A 17,944-nucleotide genomic window follows, 5' to 3' on the forward strand; every position below is an offset into this window, starting at 1 on the left:
TGGGATTGTTAGATTAAAATTAGGAGTAGAAATTTTGGATATCTTAGCCTAAAGGGGGGGGGGGGAATTCAGACTCTTTAGTATTGAAGTTACTGCTTAAAGTGCATATATGCAAGTGTTTAAAATAAATGTATTTCTTAAACCCAAAGTTCATGAGTCTGTTGTTTTCTGAGATTTGAATTACCACTTATTAAATCTTTGGACCTGTATAAGCAAAAGGGGAATCCATTTTCATAAGAAAGAAAGAGGGGAGCCATGACTGCAAATCACATGATCCCTTTGTTATTTTAGAGTTGTCTAATTGTGTATCAGAATTCAATTGCCGGCTGGCGCATTCGTTTTAAACAATTATAAATTTGTCGGCAATGGAATAGCTGATATCCTAAAGTGATAAATAATAGTAACTTAGAATATAAATTTGCAAGGGACTGACGACATAACACAGTGATACTACTGCACTTTGCAAAGACCTTTGACAGGATACCACATGGAATTCTAATCAGTAAACTGCAGCACATGGGGATGGACATAGGGTTGGTGAAATGGATAGGAGGGTGGTTGATGGAGAAATATCAGAGAGTAGTTTATTTAGGAGTAGAGGCCAAAAGAAGGCCTTTGACTAGTGGTGTGCCACAAGGTTCTGTTTTTGGACCACTGATATTTAATTTGTTCATTAATGATATAGGAAGAGATCTGAGAGGAACTGTTGTTATTTGCCAATGATGCAAAGTTGGTAGAGCAATAGTGAATACACATGATGTCAAAATTTTGCAGGATGATTTGGATAGATTGGCAGACTGGGCTAAGGAGAATGGATGTCAGTTCAATATGGCAAAGTGTAAGATTATGCATTTTGGGATGAAAAGATTATTAGCACTATACCACATTTGTTGAACCGTACTCCAGGAAATTGATGAAGCCAGAGACTTGGAAGTGTTAGTGGATAGGGAGTTAAAGTTGGGGGGGGGGGGGGCACATAGCAAAAGTGGCTAAATCAGATCATTGGATTACTGAAGAATACTTTGACGAGCAGAGACAAGCAGGTTATTGTTCCTCTTTATTGAACCTTGATAAGACCCCATCTTGACTACTGTGTGCAGATCTGGGTGCCAGGGTTTCTTGGTGATGGGAAGGAGGTAGAGAGGATCTAGAGACAAGTGATCATGATGGGTAGTTGGTTATGAGAACAGGTTGAAGATTTGTGGGTTACAGAAACTGATTGATAGGTGGAAAAGGGGATGATAGGATTTAGACATTCAAATTACTTAGGGTTTTTTTTACAAGATTAATTCAGAGGAAATTTTTCAGAACAGGTGTGTGTGGTGGGAGTACTAGGGCCATCCATGGAAACTGAGCAAGAGTGTTAGAACTAGGTTTTTTACTTGGAGAGTAGAATAATGGGTGGAATAAGCTGGCAGAGTCTGTTAGTCTGTTGTGGGTGCCATGACTGTGAATGAGTTCAAAGCAAAATATGATAGATACTGTGGAATGCTGAATGGTTCTTGACATGATGTTTAGGCCTCCCTCGATGAGTCTAAGGATGCCTTGGAGTTCCCTGTAATAATAATAATAATAATAATAATAATAATAATCTCTTGACATCCCCTCCCCATGGATATATGGGTTATCAAAAATCCATAGACAAAATGCATCATTATTCCCCATTGTGGATGGTATTGATTCACCTTATACATATTAGCCAAACATTTAGCCAAAGTGCTTTCACAATATACTGGCAACACTCCCTCACACATAAAAAAACTCAGCCTACTTTTAAGCCAGTATAGAAAACCTCACACTCCAACACTCAGATGTCTCTTCTCAATTCACTAATGTCCCAGAGGGACCTTAGACCTCATCCAAGCTATATTTCCTCTAGATATCTCAGCTCTGTTTAAGTTCACCATGAACTCAGGCAATTTTGTTTGCCAAGGAAAATTCTACAAAGAGAAAAGGGGGGACAGCCATCAGTTCACCACTATTTCCAGACTTAGCCAAGTAATTCATGGAGACTTTCAAAGAATAAAGACATAAACTTGGTCCCACATAAACCCACTGTTTGGCTATGCTTTGTAGATGATGTGTTCTCCATTTGGCCACATGGCCTGGATTCTCAACATTTTCTTAAAACATCTACTCAATCCCATGATCCAGTTTTCCTTAGAAAAGAAAAACAACAGGCAGCCTCCAATTCCTACACACTCTGACTACACACCAACCTGAAGGATCCCTGGCATTTATAGAAAACCAACACATACTGGTAGATACATTCACCAGCAGTCACACCCACTCTCCCAACAATATGGATTTTAAAAATCCTATATAACAGATATCAACATATCTGTTATATAGAAGAGGACACAATTTGGAGTAAAGTGGATGAAAAACAATATTAAACAGGAATTGCATGCAAAAAAAAAGAGGCTATGGAAGAGATATAAGGAGACAGGTGAAGAGAAGATGCATGAAGAATATAAGACACAGGCCAGAAGAGTGACTAGTGTGGTAAGGAAAGCGAAACTGGAATATGATAGGAGATTTGCCCTAAGATCCAAAGAAAATCCTAGGGAATTTTTTAGCTATGTGACCAGTAGGAGGAGAAATGACTGTGGAAGAATGATATGTGGGATAAAAATGGGAAATAGAGTGACTGATGCAGAGTACATAGCGGAATTGTTCAATGAACATTTCATTGGAGTATTTCATCCTAGAGGAGTCCGTTTTAATGCTAAAGGGATAGGGCTGGTTTGAGGTTAAGAGGTACAGGAGGAGAGTGTGTTTCAGATACTGAGTACTTTGGATGTCAGTAAAGCTTTGGGACTGGATGGTATTTCACCACAAGTTTTGACAGAATGTGCTAGGGAACTGACAGTGCCTTTAACCTGACTTTTCAATGACAGTCTCGCAGCGGGAAAGGTACCCAGAGAATGGAAGGAAGGTAAGATAGTGCCATTGCATAAGGGTGGTAACAGACTGGAAGTGTCTAATTATAGGCCAGTTTGTGTGTCATCAATAGTTAGTAAGATCTTGGAGGAAGTAGTGAGGGGCGTATACAGCAGTGGGCAGATGAGGATAATGTTATCTGTGAGAGTCAACATGGATTTGTGAAAGGGCGCTCTTGTTTTAGCAATATGCTAGCCTTTTATAATAAAATTAATAAAGTTACAAGAACATTAGATGAGGGAAAGGCATATATTGCAATTTTCTTAGATTTAGTGAAAGCATTTGACAGGGTGCCACATGATAAGCTGATATTTAAGTTGTAGCACATGGGTCTGGATGTCAGATTGGTCAACTGGATTCAGGATTGGCTGTCTGATAGGTATCAGAGAGTTGTGTATGGTGGAGCAGTTTCAAGGAGGCAGAGGGTTACAAGTGGGGGTCCCACAGGGCTCAGTACTAGGACCTATATTGTTTAACCTTTATATCAATGACATTGCCAGTGAATTGCAAAGGGATATTCAGTTGTTTGCGGATGATACGAAGCTGGGAAGGATTATTAGTAATAGTGCAGATGTGGTAGTCCTGCAAGAGGATTTGAATAAGCTAGAATAGATGGGCAAATGAATGGGGTATCAGTTTAATGCAGCAAAATGTAAGGTCTTGAGGTTTGGTAAACATCGATGCATACTCTATGGGAGGAGTTATACTGGAGGAAGTAGGGGAGACAAGAGATCTGGGGTTGATGATTGATAGAAACCTGAAATTTAGGGGACATATTGCAAAGGTGGTGAAGGTAACACAGAGGATTGCTGCAATCATGAGAAGGACACTGACCTGCAGAGATAAAAGGGTTATCATTCCGTTGTATACGTCTCTGATCAGACCACACTTAGACTATTGTTCTCAGATCTGGTCCCCAGGATTTGAAGGGGATAAATTAACTGTGGAAAGGATACAAAGATGGTTTCAGGACTGTACAATTTGGTTGAGGATCGGCTGAGGGAATGTGGACTGCAGAGTTTGGTGGATAGAAGAAGGAGAGGTGATATGATTGAGACTCTTAAACTGTCGAGAGGTGGTTAGAGGGTTGACACTGGGGAGTTCTTTCGCTTGGTTGAACAGCAGGATGGAGTGATGACAAGAGGCCATCCCTGGACGTTACGAAAGGAAACTGTGAGCAAGAGGGTGAGGAGTGGTTTCTTTGCGTGGAGGGTGGTTGAACCATGGAATGCATTGCCTGATGGAGTGGTGAGAGCAAGAACGGTCAATGAGTTTAAGGAGTGGTATGGTAGACTTTGTGTTTCTTAGGCGGGGCGACCTCCCCTCAATGAGTCTTGACAGACTTTATGTTCTTAGGAAGGACCTCCCATGATGAGTCTTTTGACTCCTTGGAGGCCTGAATAATAATAATAATAATAATAATAATAATATAATGTTTGCACTCTTCTAAAACATAGGAAATTTTACGAACTTTACAGAGGAGCAGAGGCAGAAAACGTGGAGGCAATCTTTATACAGGAGCATCAATGCAAAACCCACCTGGCATTCAATGAAATTGAATGCCAGGTGGGTTTTGCATTGCATGTGGTCCATTCATGATTTTGCAGGTGGTCCATTTATGATTTTGGGACCTCCCCAAATCATAAATGGACCATTATATACTCATCTGCAGATCAATCTGGAAATAGAAATCCTAATAAACAATAGAGTTTACAAAAATATTCTATCAATAGAAAGTGTCTCAAAAAAAAAAAGAATAATAGCTATTACAATAAATATAAATCCAAAAATAATAATTGCATGTGCATGTGCACATTTAATGTGCACTACAGAAGCAGCAGAGTATAAAGACAAAAAAACCTTCTAACAAAACCTAGCTGACTATTACCAAAATGCCTGCACACAATGTGCATATAATTGGAGGGGATTTAAATGCTCAAATCGGAAAAGAAGTAGTCGGAAATACAAAATACATAGGACAATATACCTACCATGACTCAACTAATGAAAATGGTCATTTTCTTATGGACCTTTGCAACTCGAATCTGATATCTCTTCAATCAATATTCCCAAACAAATTAGAAAGGAAATGGACCTGGCAACACCCTATTGGAATTAATACTCAAATTGATGACATATTAATAAATGGCAAATGGATGAGGTCAGCTGAAAACTGTAGAGCATACCGCATAGAATTAAACTCTGACCACAGAATTGTAGGTGTATGATTAAAGTTACAACTAAGAGCATCCAAATCACAGAAAAAACATCTCAGATACAATTGTGAAGAATTAAATAACCCTAACAACACAAATCAATTTCAGCAACTTACAAAGAACAACCGCCTATAAGCAACATTGAACAATAATACAGACAATGTATTTAAAACAATAACTAGCATCATCCACCATGCAGCCTCCCAAACATTTCTTCAAACAAACACAAAAAGTGTAGATAAATACTAGGTAACCAAAGAAACAAACTCACTGATTGACAAGCGCAATAAAATAAAATGCAAAGTAAGAACTCAGGTAAGCCCTTAAATATAAAAATGAACTAAAACAACTAAATATAGAGGTATATGAAGCCCTCTCGAAAGATAAAGAAGCCCACATCCAGAATCTCTGCCAAGAGCTAGAAAACTGTCAAAAATTACACAAAAATAGCCAAAATATAAGTGCTCTTCCATTAAAACAAGTGCTGCATCTCATGTATGCAAAAATGAGCTTAAGTACTCAGAAAGTAATAGTTGGTTGCAATTTAGAAACTGCTATTGGGCTGATATGATTTGTCTAAGAATGCAAATTCCTTTCTAAAATTAAGCAAAATCATAACAGTAATAATATTCTAATTATTAAAATAATGTTGGTAAAATAGCTGTTTCTAATAAAAGTTAAATTTTTTTTAGCATAATTGAAAATGAGAATTTTAATAGTATTTTTTATTTTTTATCTCAATGTAGAATAATTCAAGAAGAATATCAGGAAATTGCAGGGTCAATAATGGCATGTTTTCTAGGATTGGGTCTGTTGTTAGGCTCTCTTTCATCACTGGTACTAATCAACTTATTATGATGCTGTTTTTAACTTCTTTAATTTATGATTTAAACAAACAAGAATGCAATACAAAGTTCATATTAAAAATTACTAAAGTAACAAGAAATGTATAAAATTATATCATATATCAATGCTTGAATTGTTTTGATTCTGATTGACTGGAAAAAAAAAAGTTACCTGCCATTAGTCATTTAGAGACAGACATTTCTTTTACACACTGCATGAGATTTGTTTTTAAGGATAAAAATAAAGCAATTTTTACCATTTTGCAAACAACAGCCAATGTAATTTTACTAACTGCATTTTAAATGGCAGTGCTATTTAAAATACAATAAATGAAATACTGTTTTCTAAGTTACAACACTTTCACTTAGATCAGTAGTTCCCAACCTTTTTTCCACTTGTGTACCTCTTTTAAACCCATCTCTATAAATTGTATCCCTTGTTTTTAAAATAGATGTTTTTAAATACTGACACTTTTGTTCATGCCTATCTTAATGTACGAACTCACTTATACTCAGTCAATAACTGAAATAATAATGCATTAATAACGGCTAAAGTCAATAACATGTACCCCTGGGGGGGTATGCATACCACTGGTTGGGTACTAATGACTTAGATGGATAATATATACAATTTAAGATATATAAAATACCATGGAGATGAAAAATTGCATTTCCATCCATCCATCAATTTATCAAGTGCTATCTCATCTCGTAGTGAAGTCCTGATAACTCCAGCAGCTCTTAGCCATTATTATTATTATTTTATTATTAAACAAGACCTCATGGAGTCAAAGACTCATCTAGGAGGTCCTTTTATCTCACACACATCTCATCATACCGGGTCTTAAACACATTCAAACTCCTTGCAGACACCACACTCTCAGGCAAGGCATTCCAATCATTCACAACTCTGCACGAAAAAAACCTGCCTCTCACTCCCCTACTCACACCCTCTTTATACAGTTTCCAGGGATGACCTCTGGTTCTCCCCTGATCTCCCACTATTCGCTGTAGAACTTCTCCACCATTGATCCTATAGCAACCCCTTACCAACTTGTAGGTCTCTATCATATCTCCCCTCTTCCTTCTCTCCACTAGTCTCTGTAAATTACATCTTTTCAATCTTTCCTCATACTCGACATTCCAGAGGTCAGAAACTACCTTAGTCAGTCGCCTTTGGACCCTTTCCAACATCTCCTCATCCTTCTGAAAACCAGGTGACCAAATCTGGGTACAATAGTCCATGTGTGGCCTAATCAAAGCCTTATACAATGGAACAAGAATCTCCCTACTTATGTTTAGTTGTCTGTTGATCTGGAAGAAAAAAATGCTACAACCTCTATAAAACTGGCTAACTCCACCATCACCCAAACATTTCTTATACAGGTTTCTTATGTATTGTGATAGGAATTGAATCTATGTATTAAATGAAGGATGTTGTCATGACCTACTGCACTGTGGGGGGCTCTATAATATTTCTCATTTAAATATAATTTTATTAACAGTTATCTCTCTAGTTATCTACATTTACTCATATATCACCATAAAAAACTGACGAATTCATTTACTTAAATAGAAGGATGACATTGATTAGAGAAAATGTTATAAGGATATGACTACTGCAGAAGTGGAGATACTTAATGAGCAGTTCATAAAGATCTTTCATTCTTGTGAATGTGGCATTATGGAGAGATTGAGAGCAGTTGATGATGGGGAGAAGAGACTGACCATAAGTGAGCAAAGTTGATGTTAATAAGGTTGTGGGACTTAATAATATATCACCACTGAAAACTCGAGTTTTCGGGAAACTTATTCAACTCAAGAAAGTCAATCATAAAATCCACACTATTTCAGACATTAAAAATATTGTGTGTGGATTAGGGACCATGAGATGGCCGCACTTATTACCTGTGTCTTCTCTGTATGTCATTAAAATTAGTGATAGTCTAGGGCCAGCTATTTCTGATTGATTTCAAGTGGAAATTGAACTCCCGCTCTGTCTCCAAAAGTTAGATAGGGCTAAAATGGTCTTGCCTACGCCCTATAAGGGAATAAAAGGCGTTAGCTGATAGATGTCAACAATCGCAGTGGCAGCTTCTTTAGTTACCTGTGGTGGCACTGGTTTCTGCCCTCTGCCAGGTCGAGCTTCCAAAGATCCTGTTTCTTCAAACTTCTGAATCATCAGTCTAACTGTATTAACCGACAGGACATTTATGCAAGTTCTGAACTCAGGAAGAGTGACTGATGCATTGCCCTCGTTAAGGTAAAATAACTTTACAAGTAATGGGGTAAAGTGAGGTGCATGTTGAACACTGCTATCAATATGAATGTGTTTCTGAAGTTTTGCCTTTACTTTATAGCTCTTAGGATGTTGAAAGTTTATTTTTCACTTGAAAAAGGATTAAACTAAATTTATTATAGCTCTTATGATGCTGGAAAAACAGGTGTTCAACTTCGTTTTATGCAAATTTTCAGCTTCTTGGCTACAACACCATATTCCGCCTATCACACCTTTTGGAACTGTATTTGTTTGTTTGCCAGTCTCTTCATCATTTGCCACCTATAATTTGTAATAGTCATGGGCCAGCTATCTCTGATTTGTTACCAGTGCAGATTGAACTGCCCACTCTATCTCCAAAAACCAGATAAAGTTAAAAGGCCTCGCTACTCCCTATGACCAAATAAAAGACGTCAGCTTCTTCTTATTATTATTATTTTTATTATATGGAATACTTCTTCTCATGAGTTGATTAATCATCTTACCAAATTTGGTGTTATTCCGGTTTTTAGATCGAGCTACAATAGGTGAAGTTTAATTATGGAGATCCTGTACATATCTGAAAGGAGATGTTTTTATTATTTTTATTATTATTTTCATTGCATTATGGTATACTAAGGCAGCTAATGAGAAATCGTCAGGCACTTTATAAAAGTAACCTAGTCATGAAGATACTTCACAAATAAACTTTGCTTATGCTTAATTTAAAGAAATAAACAAGAAAATAATAACATATTATAGGTTAAGAAATTTTTGTGTGTGAAATTCACATTAGGATCTATCACTGTGAAGAACTAATCAATAAATATCAGAAGATGAGGAATGGTCAGGACAATAGTAAGTGATATAAATATGAAAGAACAGAACATCACACCAGCAACAAAATTGACTATTCATGATGCAGCCTTTCCTGTTCAACCAGCAGCAATTTGTGGATGTAAAATTGTAGAGATTTGATAGGAAAATAGGAAAGGGATAACCACTTTTCAGATGAAACATTAGAGCCAAGTATTGAGAGTTTCATAGGTGTTGATAGATTAGACGTTTGGACTTATTAAAGACAAAAAAATTTATCTTGGATACATAGAAAGCATGGAAAGAAGGGACATTCTGAAAATAGCAGCAGAGGATAAATTACAAAGAAAAGAAGGTATAACCAGCAATTTTCTATTATCCACTCAATGTAAAGGATGAATAATGTATCAAGTTTGACAGGTTTTTGAGAGCTGAGGGCTCAAAAATAGTTCTGCATGCAGTCAAGAAGTTATGTGACATGTCACAGAGGTTTGGAGTGACTAAATGGTGTCTGCTGATGTCTAACATAATGGCATGAGGAAGGAAAGCTGAGATGAGACCTTACCCGAGTGATCAAACAAGGCAACAGCCACTTCAGGCCGCAAACAGCAAAGTTTGGTCTTTCACTAGATGACGAAATTCATGTAACATCTAGAAAGTTACCCTGTGAATTATGAACTAGATATTCAGGAGACAAGATTTTTGTGCAGTAGTCATCCAGATGCAGCCTATCAATGTCACACAATGGTACAATTAACATGCTTGTTATTATTATTAATATGATTATCAACAGACATCCATGGAATCAACAGAGTCATCATGGGTGGTCCCCCTCTCACAGGCACAGCTCATCGTATCGCCTTAAATGAACTCATTGTCCCCGCACTCAACACATTCTCAGGCAATGCATTTCAATCATCCACCATTCTCCATGCAAAAATCCCCCCCCCCCCCCGCTCACACTCACCTTATACAGCTTCCAGGAATGGCCTCTTGTTCTCCCTTTCTCCGATTATTCTATGAAAAATCTCATCCACGCTAATCTGGTAACTATCCCTTACCAACTTATGTGTTGATCATGTCTCACCTCTTCCTTCTATCCACTAGGCTCTGTGATTTGCAGCTCCCAATTCCCCTATTCCTAATTCCAAAGACCAGAAATCTTCTCTGAACTCTCTCAAAAATCTCATCATCCGTTTGAAAACTTAGCGACTAAATCTATGCAGAGGAATCCATATGCAGCCTGATCAAAGTCTTGTACAATGGAATGGGAAAAAAAAAAAATGCCCACAAAATTTCAAGTTTTTATCCATCACAACTCCCAAATCCCCCATCTCCTCCAATATATCCCCACCAATCCTATAACCTGCATCTCATGTTTGCTTACCAAATGTTAAAACTTTACACTTTGTTACATTCAAGTGACATCTCCACACACTCACCCATTCAGACAGTCTATTTAGATCCTCTTGCAAAGCTTCAACCTTCAACTTCAACTTCAACCTTCAACCTTCAACTTCTCATAACACTCCACATCTTTGCATCATCTGCAAAGATCTGTATATCACCACTTAAAGTTTTTCCAATGTCATTTACATAAAAATTAAACAATGATGGCCCAAAAACCTACCCATAAGACACATAACTAGTGACTATCCTCTTATGGAATATCACTCCCCTACACAACCTATTGAAACCTATCAGACAATCAATCTCCAATCCTTCATTAATCTACTTTCCGACCCCATCAGTTCCAATTGAACTACTAGTTTATCGTGTGGTAATTTCTCAAAAGCCTTTGCAAAATCTGGATATACTATATGCATCCCCCTTCTCCAATGTATATGTCACCTTGTTATAATAAGTAAGCAGATTGCTAAAGCACAATCTTTCTTTAGCAAATCCATGCTGTCTCTAAAAGAGAATTCTGCTGCGGTCAACCCAGTTCTGAATCCTTGTCTTCACTAGCTTCTCCAACACATTGACCACAACTCAAGACAAGCTGACTTGCTTATAATTTGAAGACTTAGTCTTATCATCCCCTTTATGAAGTGGAACAATTTTGTCATCTTTCCATTCCTTTGGAACTTGGGCTAATCTAAGCATCATGTTGAAAATGCACATTAAAGGTGTTATTCATGAACATTTCCTCAAGACAAGCAGTGATCAACCATCAATTCCCATGGCCTTGTTGACATCATGTATACTCAATTAGTCATATACCTCCTGCTCAATCACCATGAGTGGTGTTCTGCATTATGTTACAATCACAGGGATGGAATACTTTAATGAACTGCTCTACTATATCTTTCTCAGTGTTTATCATTCTCCCATTATCAATAACCAACATCACTGTTCCATAATCATTCTTCTTTCTACTGGCTACATATCAAAAAAAAAAAAAAAAAAGTAGGATTTCTTTTAGCATCATTTGCAAACTGCTGTTTATACTGCACTTTTGCTACACGTACTTAGTGAGTTACCTTCCATGCTTGGTATTCCTCATTTAACTGATTATCTCCACTAATGTTGCACTGCCTCCACGATACCTTTTTCTTCCAGATTGCATGCTTCATCTCTTCAGTTATCCTTTGTTCGCATACCTTATTTATTATCCTGACCTTTGGAATACACTCAGTCATTGCCTCTGCCAGATAATTCCTGAGTAAAGACCAGGAAGCTTGATTTGCAATTCATTCAATTCATTCCATGATATTGCTGCAAACTGCGACCTGAGTTTGATATAATCACTCACCTTATATTTCTACATATAACCCTTTATCACAAAACCCCTGATAGGGTTGGTTCACCACTTTCACCAACTGGAGGATGATGTGACACTTCATTTACAATATCGTCTGATGAGATAATCAAATCCGTGACTCTCGATCCACATGTGGCCTCTGTTATGTACTGCTTAATAGTTATTCCTTTAAAATTCAAGAAATTCATTCTCTTGGTTACTAATGCTGTGTCTTCATTCCAGTCTATATTGTCATAATTGAAATCATCCATAATGATCACCCTTTTCTTATTAGCCAGACCAATTTGTTTAACATTTCCTTCTCACTGCTTTCCACATTACCAGGTCTATTTATTTATTTGTTTGTTTTGTGTGCAAACTACTATACATATAAATAATTAAAAGCATACATTTGAAGAAATAGACATTAAAAAATAGGGATTAAAAGCGTACATTAAAAGACAAAAATGGCACTTGCATAAAATATTATGCAAAAACATAAAATGTCAAATTTCACTCATCCAGTAACTAATATACTTTAAAACTATTTATTACACTGCATTAAATCTTCTCGGGTACATATATTATTAATATCTATTAGGCAGCATTGCAGAAGATGTTCCATGGTTTGTGTTTCACCACATGAGCAGTTGTCATTGTCTGTGTATCCCCAATCTGACAATATTCTTCTTTGATCTGCCCATTCTAGAAGGAAGTCTATTCAATGTCTTCCATCTTTGCCAGTCTAGATGTAAGCCGGAAGGAAGAGATTCCTTTAAGTTCAGAGCCGCTGGAGATTGTTCTTGCCACATTGTTGACCTTGTAGCTTAGTTGTTTCCACTCATATATATTCTGTGTAGTCCTTTTGATGTGAGCAGGTGCAATACCAGACAGCGAGTATAGATGGCCAATTTTTGTAGGCTTAAGGCAGCCGGTAATGTGCCGACATATTTCATTAAGAACCTTCTCAATAATTTTTGACTTATAATGATCTTTCCCAAACAGGGCTAGCATACTCTGCTGTCGGAAAGCAAAGTGCCAGTGCAGAGGTGCACAGTACTTGTGGACTTGCATCCTACCGAGATGATGTTAATCGGTGCAGAATATTATTACATAATTAAGTTTTAGCTGCTGTCTTCTTTGTGTCGCTTATAATTTAAGATCCTATCTAATATAACACCTAGGTAAGTTGGATTTGGATAATTGACCAATTACACACCACTCCATTCTATATTCAACTCTCTCCTAGCCTCCCTATTATTCAGATGGAAAAGACACATTTGGGTTTTACTGGGATTTGATTTCAGTTGGTTTTCCTTATAGTAAACTGTAAGGGTTTCTAGTTCTTGTGTGAGCTGCTTCTCAATGTCGTCAAAGGATTTTGCTTGATAAGCTATTGCCCGGTCATCTGCATATAAGAAGGTTCTTGACTGTGGGTTTATAGATTGGTCATTAGTATATATATATATATATATTGAAGAAGAGGGGAGATAGCACACTTCCCTGAGGTAGACCATTTTTCTGGATACGCGATCCTCTTTTTTTCCTTGAAATTCAACAAAGAATCTTCTGCTCAACAGCAGCAACCTAAATATTTCCACTAACCGATAGCTGTTTGTCATGCTGTAAATTTTGACTATAAGCTTTCTAAGATATAGTGTGTCATATGCTGCTGTCAAATCTATAAATACATTTACATCTACAGAAAGATGTAGATGCCTTGTATCAGAAGATTAACACAATAAGTGTAGCCAAAACAATTACGAATATTATGGGAGATCTAAACTATGCGGAAAGAGAGACATGGCAAGATAGAAGTGAAATTTATACAGTTGCTAAGGGATAATTATATGAAATATGTTATAAAGGGAACACGGGGTTTGAGGGTGTTGGATCTGATACTAGTGTCAGAAGATGTATCCGTAACCAATGTAGATATTCTGCCTCCAGTTGGAGGAGAGTGACCATGCAGTTTTGTTCTGGGAAGTTGCCAAACATGTGAAGTTCTCTGTGAAGAAGGAGTTCATGTTCAACTATAAGGCTGGTCATCATGAGTGACTCATGGGTCATATTGGAACAGTCCCATGGCTTGAGGTGCTACAAGGATAGAATGTCAGTAGTGTATGGCAGGTGTAGGGATCCCAGATACATTGGAAAAAAATATGGGACTTATGACTGAGGGTGAAAGTTTAGTATGTGCATCCATCACATATGCCAGTCTTACACAATGATTCTAACTTTCCAAGTATGTGCGTGGTAAGGTTTACTATGCACACACACTATACTAAGTATAAGTAAACAAATAGTAAATCCAATTGCTAAGCTGCATATTTTCATTAAGCCACTTTAAGTTGCCTTCAAGTGGTTTTTTGCTTACTATTATAGATACAAAATAGATTGTTAATACAGTAATGCTCTTCTCACCTGACAATATTCTTATTAATCAATCAGTCTTGCTCATTCTTGCAATACTTTTCTGAAGAATGAATTCTGATGAAAGAATGCATCCCATTTCATTCTTCAGAATGAAATGAGACGCATTAGCCAAAAACGGGGCGATCCCGTATTTACGGGACGTCTGGGATCCTTAGGCAGGTGGTCAGAGATTGTTTGAGAGTAGCAGTATCAGACTGCATACCCAAGGGCAGGAGGATAAGCCAAGTTGGAATTAAGTGGTTGAATAGGGATACAGCAAGATTGACAAAAAAAAATAAAAAGAAAAAAGAAAACATTGTGGAGGAAATATAAAGAAAAAAATGATTAGCATAGTACAAAGTGCAAGCAAGAAGGGTGACTAGTATGGTAATAATGCCAAATCAGACTGACAGAGAATAGCCAAGCAGGTCAAAGTAAACTCAGAAGAGCTTTGTTTTTGTTTTTGTTATGTAGCAAGTAAGAGGGAAAAAATGACTATGGGAAGGTGACTGAACTAATAGAAATAGTTGAGTTACTGAGTGATCATTTTGCAAAAGTGTATCATCCAGTTAGCGATTTTACAGTTGATGTTATACAGAGATTCATATCATCATTGCGGTAGATGAACAAGTGTTTAGTATATTGAAAAATATCAATGTGATGATAGCAGTAGAACTGGATGGCATGTCAGCCTATGTACTACATGAATGTGCAAGAGAATTGGCATTGCCTCTGACGAAGTTGTTCAATCTAAGACTCAGCTCCTACAGGGTTCCAAGGGAGTGGAACCCTGTAGGAGCATAAAGGTGGCTCCCCAACAGAGATAGCAAACTACAGACCAATTAATATATCGGGAGTGGTTGTTAAAATATTGGAAAAGTTGGTGAAAGGTAAAATGCAACAGTGTGTGAATAGGGATGCAATACTGTATAGTGGACAGCATTGCTTTCTAAAGGATAGGTCCTGTCATTGTAACTTATTCACATTTTATAATAAAGGGACAGCAGAATTGGATAAAGGCAACGGCTAATTTGGGCACTCTATTATAAGCAGTATAATAAGGGAGTTTGTGGCATGCAGTATTTACGGCATGTATGCATCTCGGGAATTGGATGTCTGGCTGATGTGAGGATGTGAGAGAGGATGGGGGTGCATGTGTGTTTAAAGTGCAGGCAGTGGGAAGAAATAAATGCTCGATAACCAACCTTGTTGCTCCAGGAATGGGAAATGAATAAATACAGGAAGATGAGTAGTGTGATAGGAGAGAATGAAGAAAAAAATGTGAATGAGAAAATAATAGTTGATAGTGTAGAAGGTGTGAGTGACTGTGAAAGTTTAGATGGTTTTGTTTGGGAGAGTGAATTTCGATTTAGAGTGACTGACTTGCAGAGGGAGATAGAGGAGCTGAAAGAGGAGGTGGAATGTCTTGGGAGAAGTATGATAAGTATGAAAGATGAGATTAGAAGAATGGAAGAGATAAATGCAAGACAAATCGGAGTAGGGGAGAGAGAGAGAGTTTTGTGAATGATAAAAGAGGAGAGAATGGAATTGGATACGGAAATGGAAATGGAGAGAATGGAAGCAGGAGAGAGAGAGGTATGGAATGCTAGAAGAGAAGAGAAGAGAATGGAAACAGCAGAGAGAGGTATGGAATGCTAGAATGCTAGAAGAGAAGAGAATGGAAACAGCAGGAGAGACGGAATGAGAGAGAGGTATGGGAATGCTAGAAGAGGAGAAAATGGAAACAGTAGGAGAGACAGAATGAGAGAGAGGTATGGCAGTGCTAGAAGAGGAGAGAATGGAATGAGAGAGAGGTATGAGAGTGCTAGAAGAGGAGAGAATGGAAACAATAGGAGAGATGGAATGAGAGAGAGGTATGGGAATGCTAGAAGAGGAGAGAATGGAAACAGTAGGAGAGAGGGAATGGAAGAGGTATAATGTATGGGGACTCAATGATTCGTGGTGTTCAAAATAGGATGCGTGAGGAGTGTTTGCCAGGAGGAACAATAGAAAGGGTGGCTTTAGCAGTTAAGAGAGGTGAAAGGGTGGATGAGATGATTGTGATGGTGGGAACAAACGACTTGAGTGGTGGTGTAAATTGGGTAGCGAGAGATATGAGATTCTTGCTTGAGGTGGTATGAAAGAAGACATAGAGAGAAAAGATAGTGTGTGTTGCCTAGGTATGATAATAACGAACTGAGCAGAAGAGCGGTAATATTGAATGACATAATAGCTAGAATGTGTGATAAGAGAGGACTAGAATATGTGGATGCTTGGAGTGCATTTGAGGACAGAGAGGAATTGTATGCACGAGACCGCTTACATTTGAATGAGGAAGGATGTAGGCATCTGGAGAGATTGCTGTTCTGAAAAAGTCAGTGTGTCTCAGGAAGGATGGTAGCAGGGGGACATCAGGTAACACTGAGCAAAGTGGAGTATAGAGGGGATAATGCTGGGTATAGAAACAACGGCATTTATATGCTATATACTAATGCCAGGAGTATCTGGAATAAGGGAGAGGAATTGGTGGCGCAGATAGCATCAGCCTGGCCAAAAATTATTGGGATCACTGAGACTTGGTTGACAGAAGAGGATATAATAACAGGAATAGAAGTCACTGGATACAGCATTTTTCGGCAGGATAGGAAGGGAAAGCGTGGTGGTGCAGTACTGCTTATGATGAATGACGACCTATGTCCTCTAAGAGTGGAGACTTTGGAAGGCAGTGACACTAATGATTTTGAAAGCATATGCTGTGAGGTAGAAGTGGGCAAGACAGGATATTTAATGGGGTGTTGCTACAGACCCAGGAGTACAGAGGGTGGGGACCAGGAAATGGTTAGACAGTTGAGTTTGGCAAGTGCAAGAAGAATGATTGTTATGGGAGATTTTAACTACAGTAGTATAAACTGGGGAGAGGAAGATGCATGTAGCAATAGGGGAATGGAATTTCTAGAATTCTTGAGGGACAAATGTCTTAGGCAACATGTAATAGAGGGAACAAGAGGTTCAAGAGTTTTGTATTTGGTTATAGCATCAGAAGAGTTGATAATAACTGAGATCACATCTCTCCCACCAGTTGGAGAGAGTGACTATAAGGGTTTGACTTGGAAAATGAATAGACATGCAGTAGTCTCAAAGAGACGGGAACGTATATGGAATTATAAGGCAGGTGATTATAATAGTCTAAGACGTCAACTTGGGGAAGTTTCATGGAGGGAGGAATTGCAAGGCCGGAATATCATTAGTGTGTGGGAAATTATGAAAGAATATTTGTTAGCAGCAATAGTAAGTTGTATACCACGAGTGAAGAAGAGGACACAATTTGGAGTAAAGTGGATGACAAACAATATTAAACAGGAATTGCATGCGAAAAAGAGGCTGTGGAAGAGATATAAGGAGACAGGAGAAGAGAAGATGCATGAAGAGTATAAGACACCGGCCAGAAGAGTGACTAGTATGGTACGGAAGACAAAACTGGAATATGAGAGGAGATTAGCCCTAAGATCTAAAGAAAATCCTAAGGAATTTTTTAGATATGTGGCCAGAAGGAGGAGAAATTACTGTGGAAGAATGATATTGTGGGATAAAAATGGGAATAGAGTGACTGATGCAGAGTTCATAGTAGAATTGTTCAATGAACAGTTTATTGGAGTATTTCATCCTGGAGGAGTCAGTTTTAATGCTAGAGAGATAGGGCCGGTTCAAG

The 17,944-nt window shown here is 37.9% G+C and overlaps 1 protein-coding gene across 1 annotated transcript in view; it reads left to right on the forward strand.

Moving 5' to 3' along the window:
* The window catches only part of LOC150097734 (equilibrative nucleoside transporter 2-like), a 260,759-nt gene extending 254,621 nt beyond the window's left edge, over positions 1-6,138 (forward strand). Inside the window, exon 14 of the mRNA XM_090407215.1 lies at positions 5,906-6,138. Coding sequence (XP_090263341.1) covers positions 5,906-6,017 — 112 coding nt within the window. The 3' untranslated portion in view covers positions 6,018-6,138. The remainder of the gene's footprint in view (positions 1-5,905) is intronic.
* The last annotated feature ends 11,806 nt before the right edge of the window (positions 6,139-17,944 follow it).

This window comes from Typopeltis vanoorti, chromosome 17 (assembly GCF_054136105.1).
Source record: "Typopeltis vanoorti isolate ZY-2024b chromosome 17, IOZ_Tvanoo_1.0, whole genome shotgun sequence".
In the NCBI taxonomy this organism is placed as follows: Eukaryota; Metazoa; Arthropoda; class Arachnida; order Uropygi; family Thelyphonidae; genus Typopeltis; species Typopeltis vanoorti.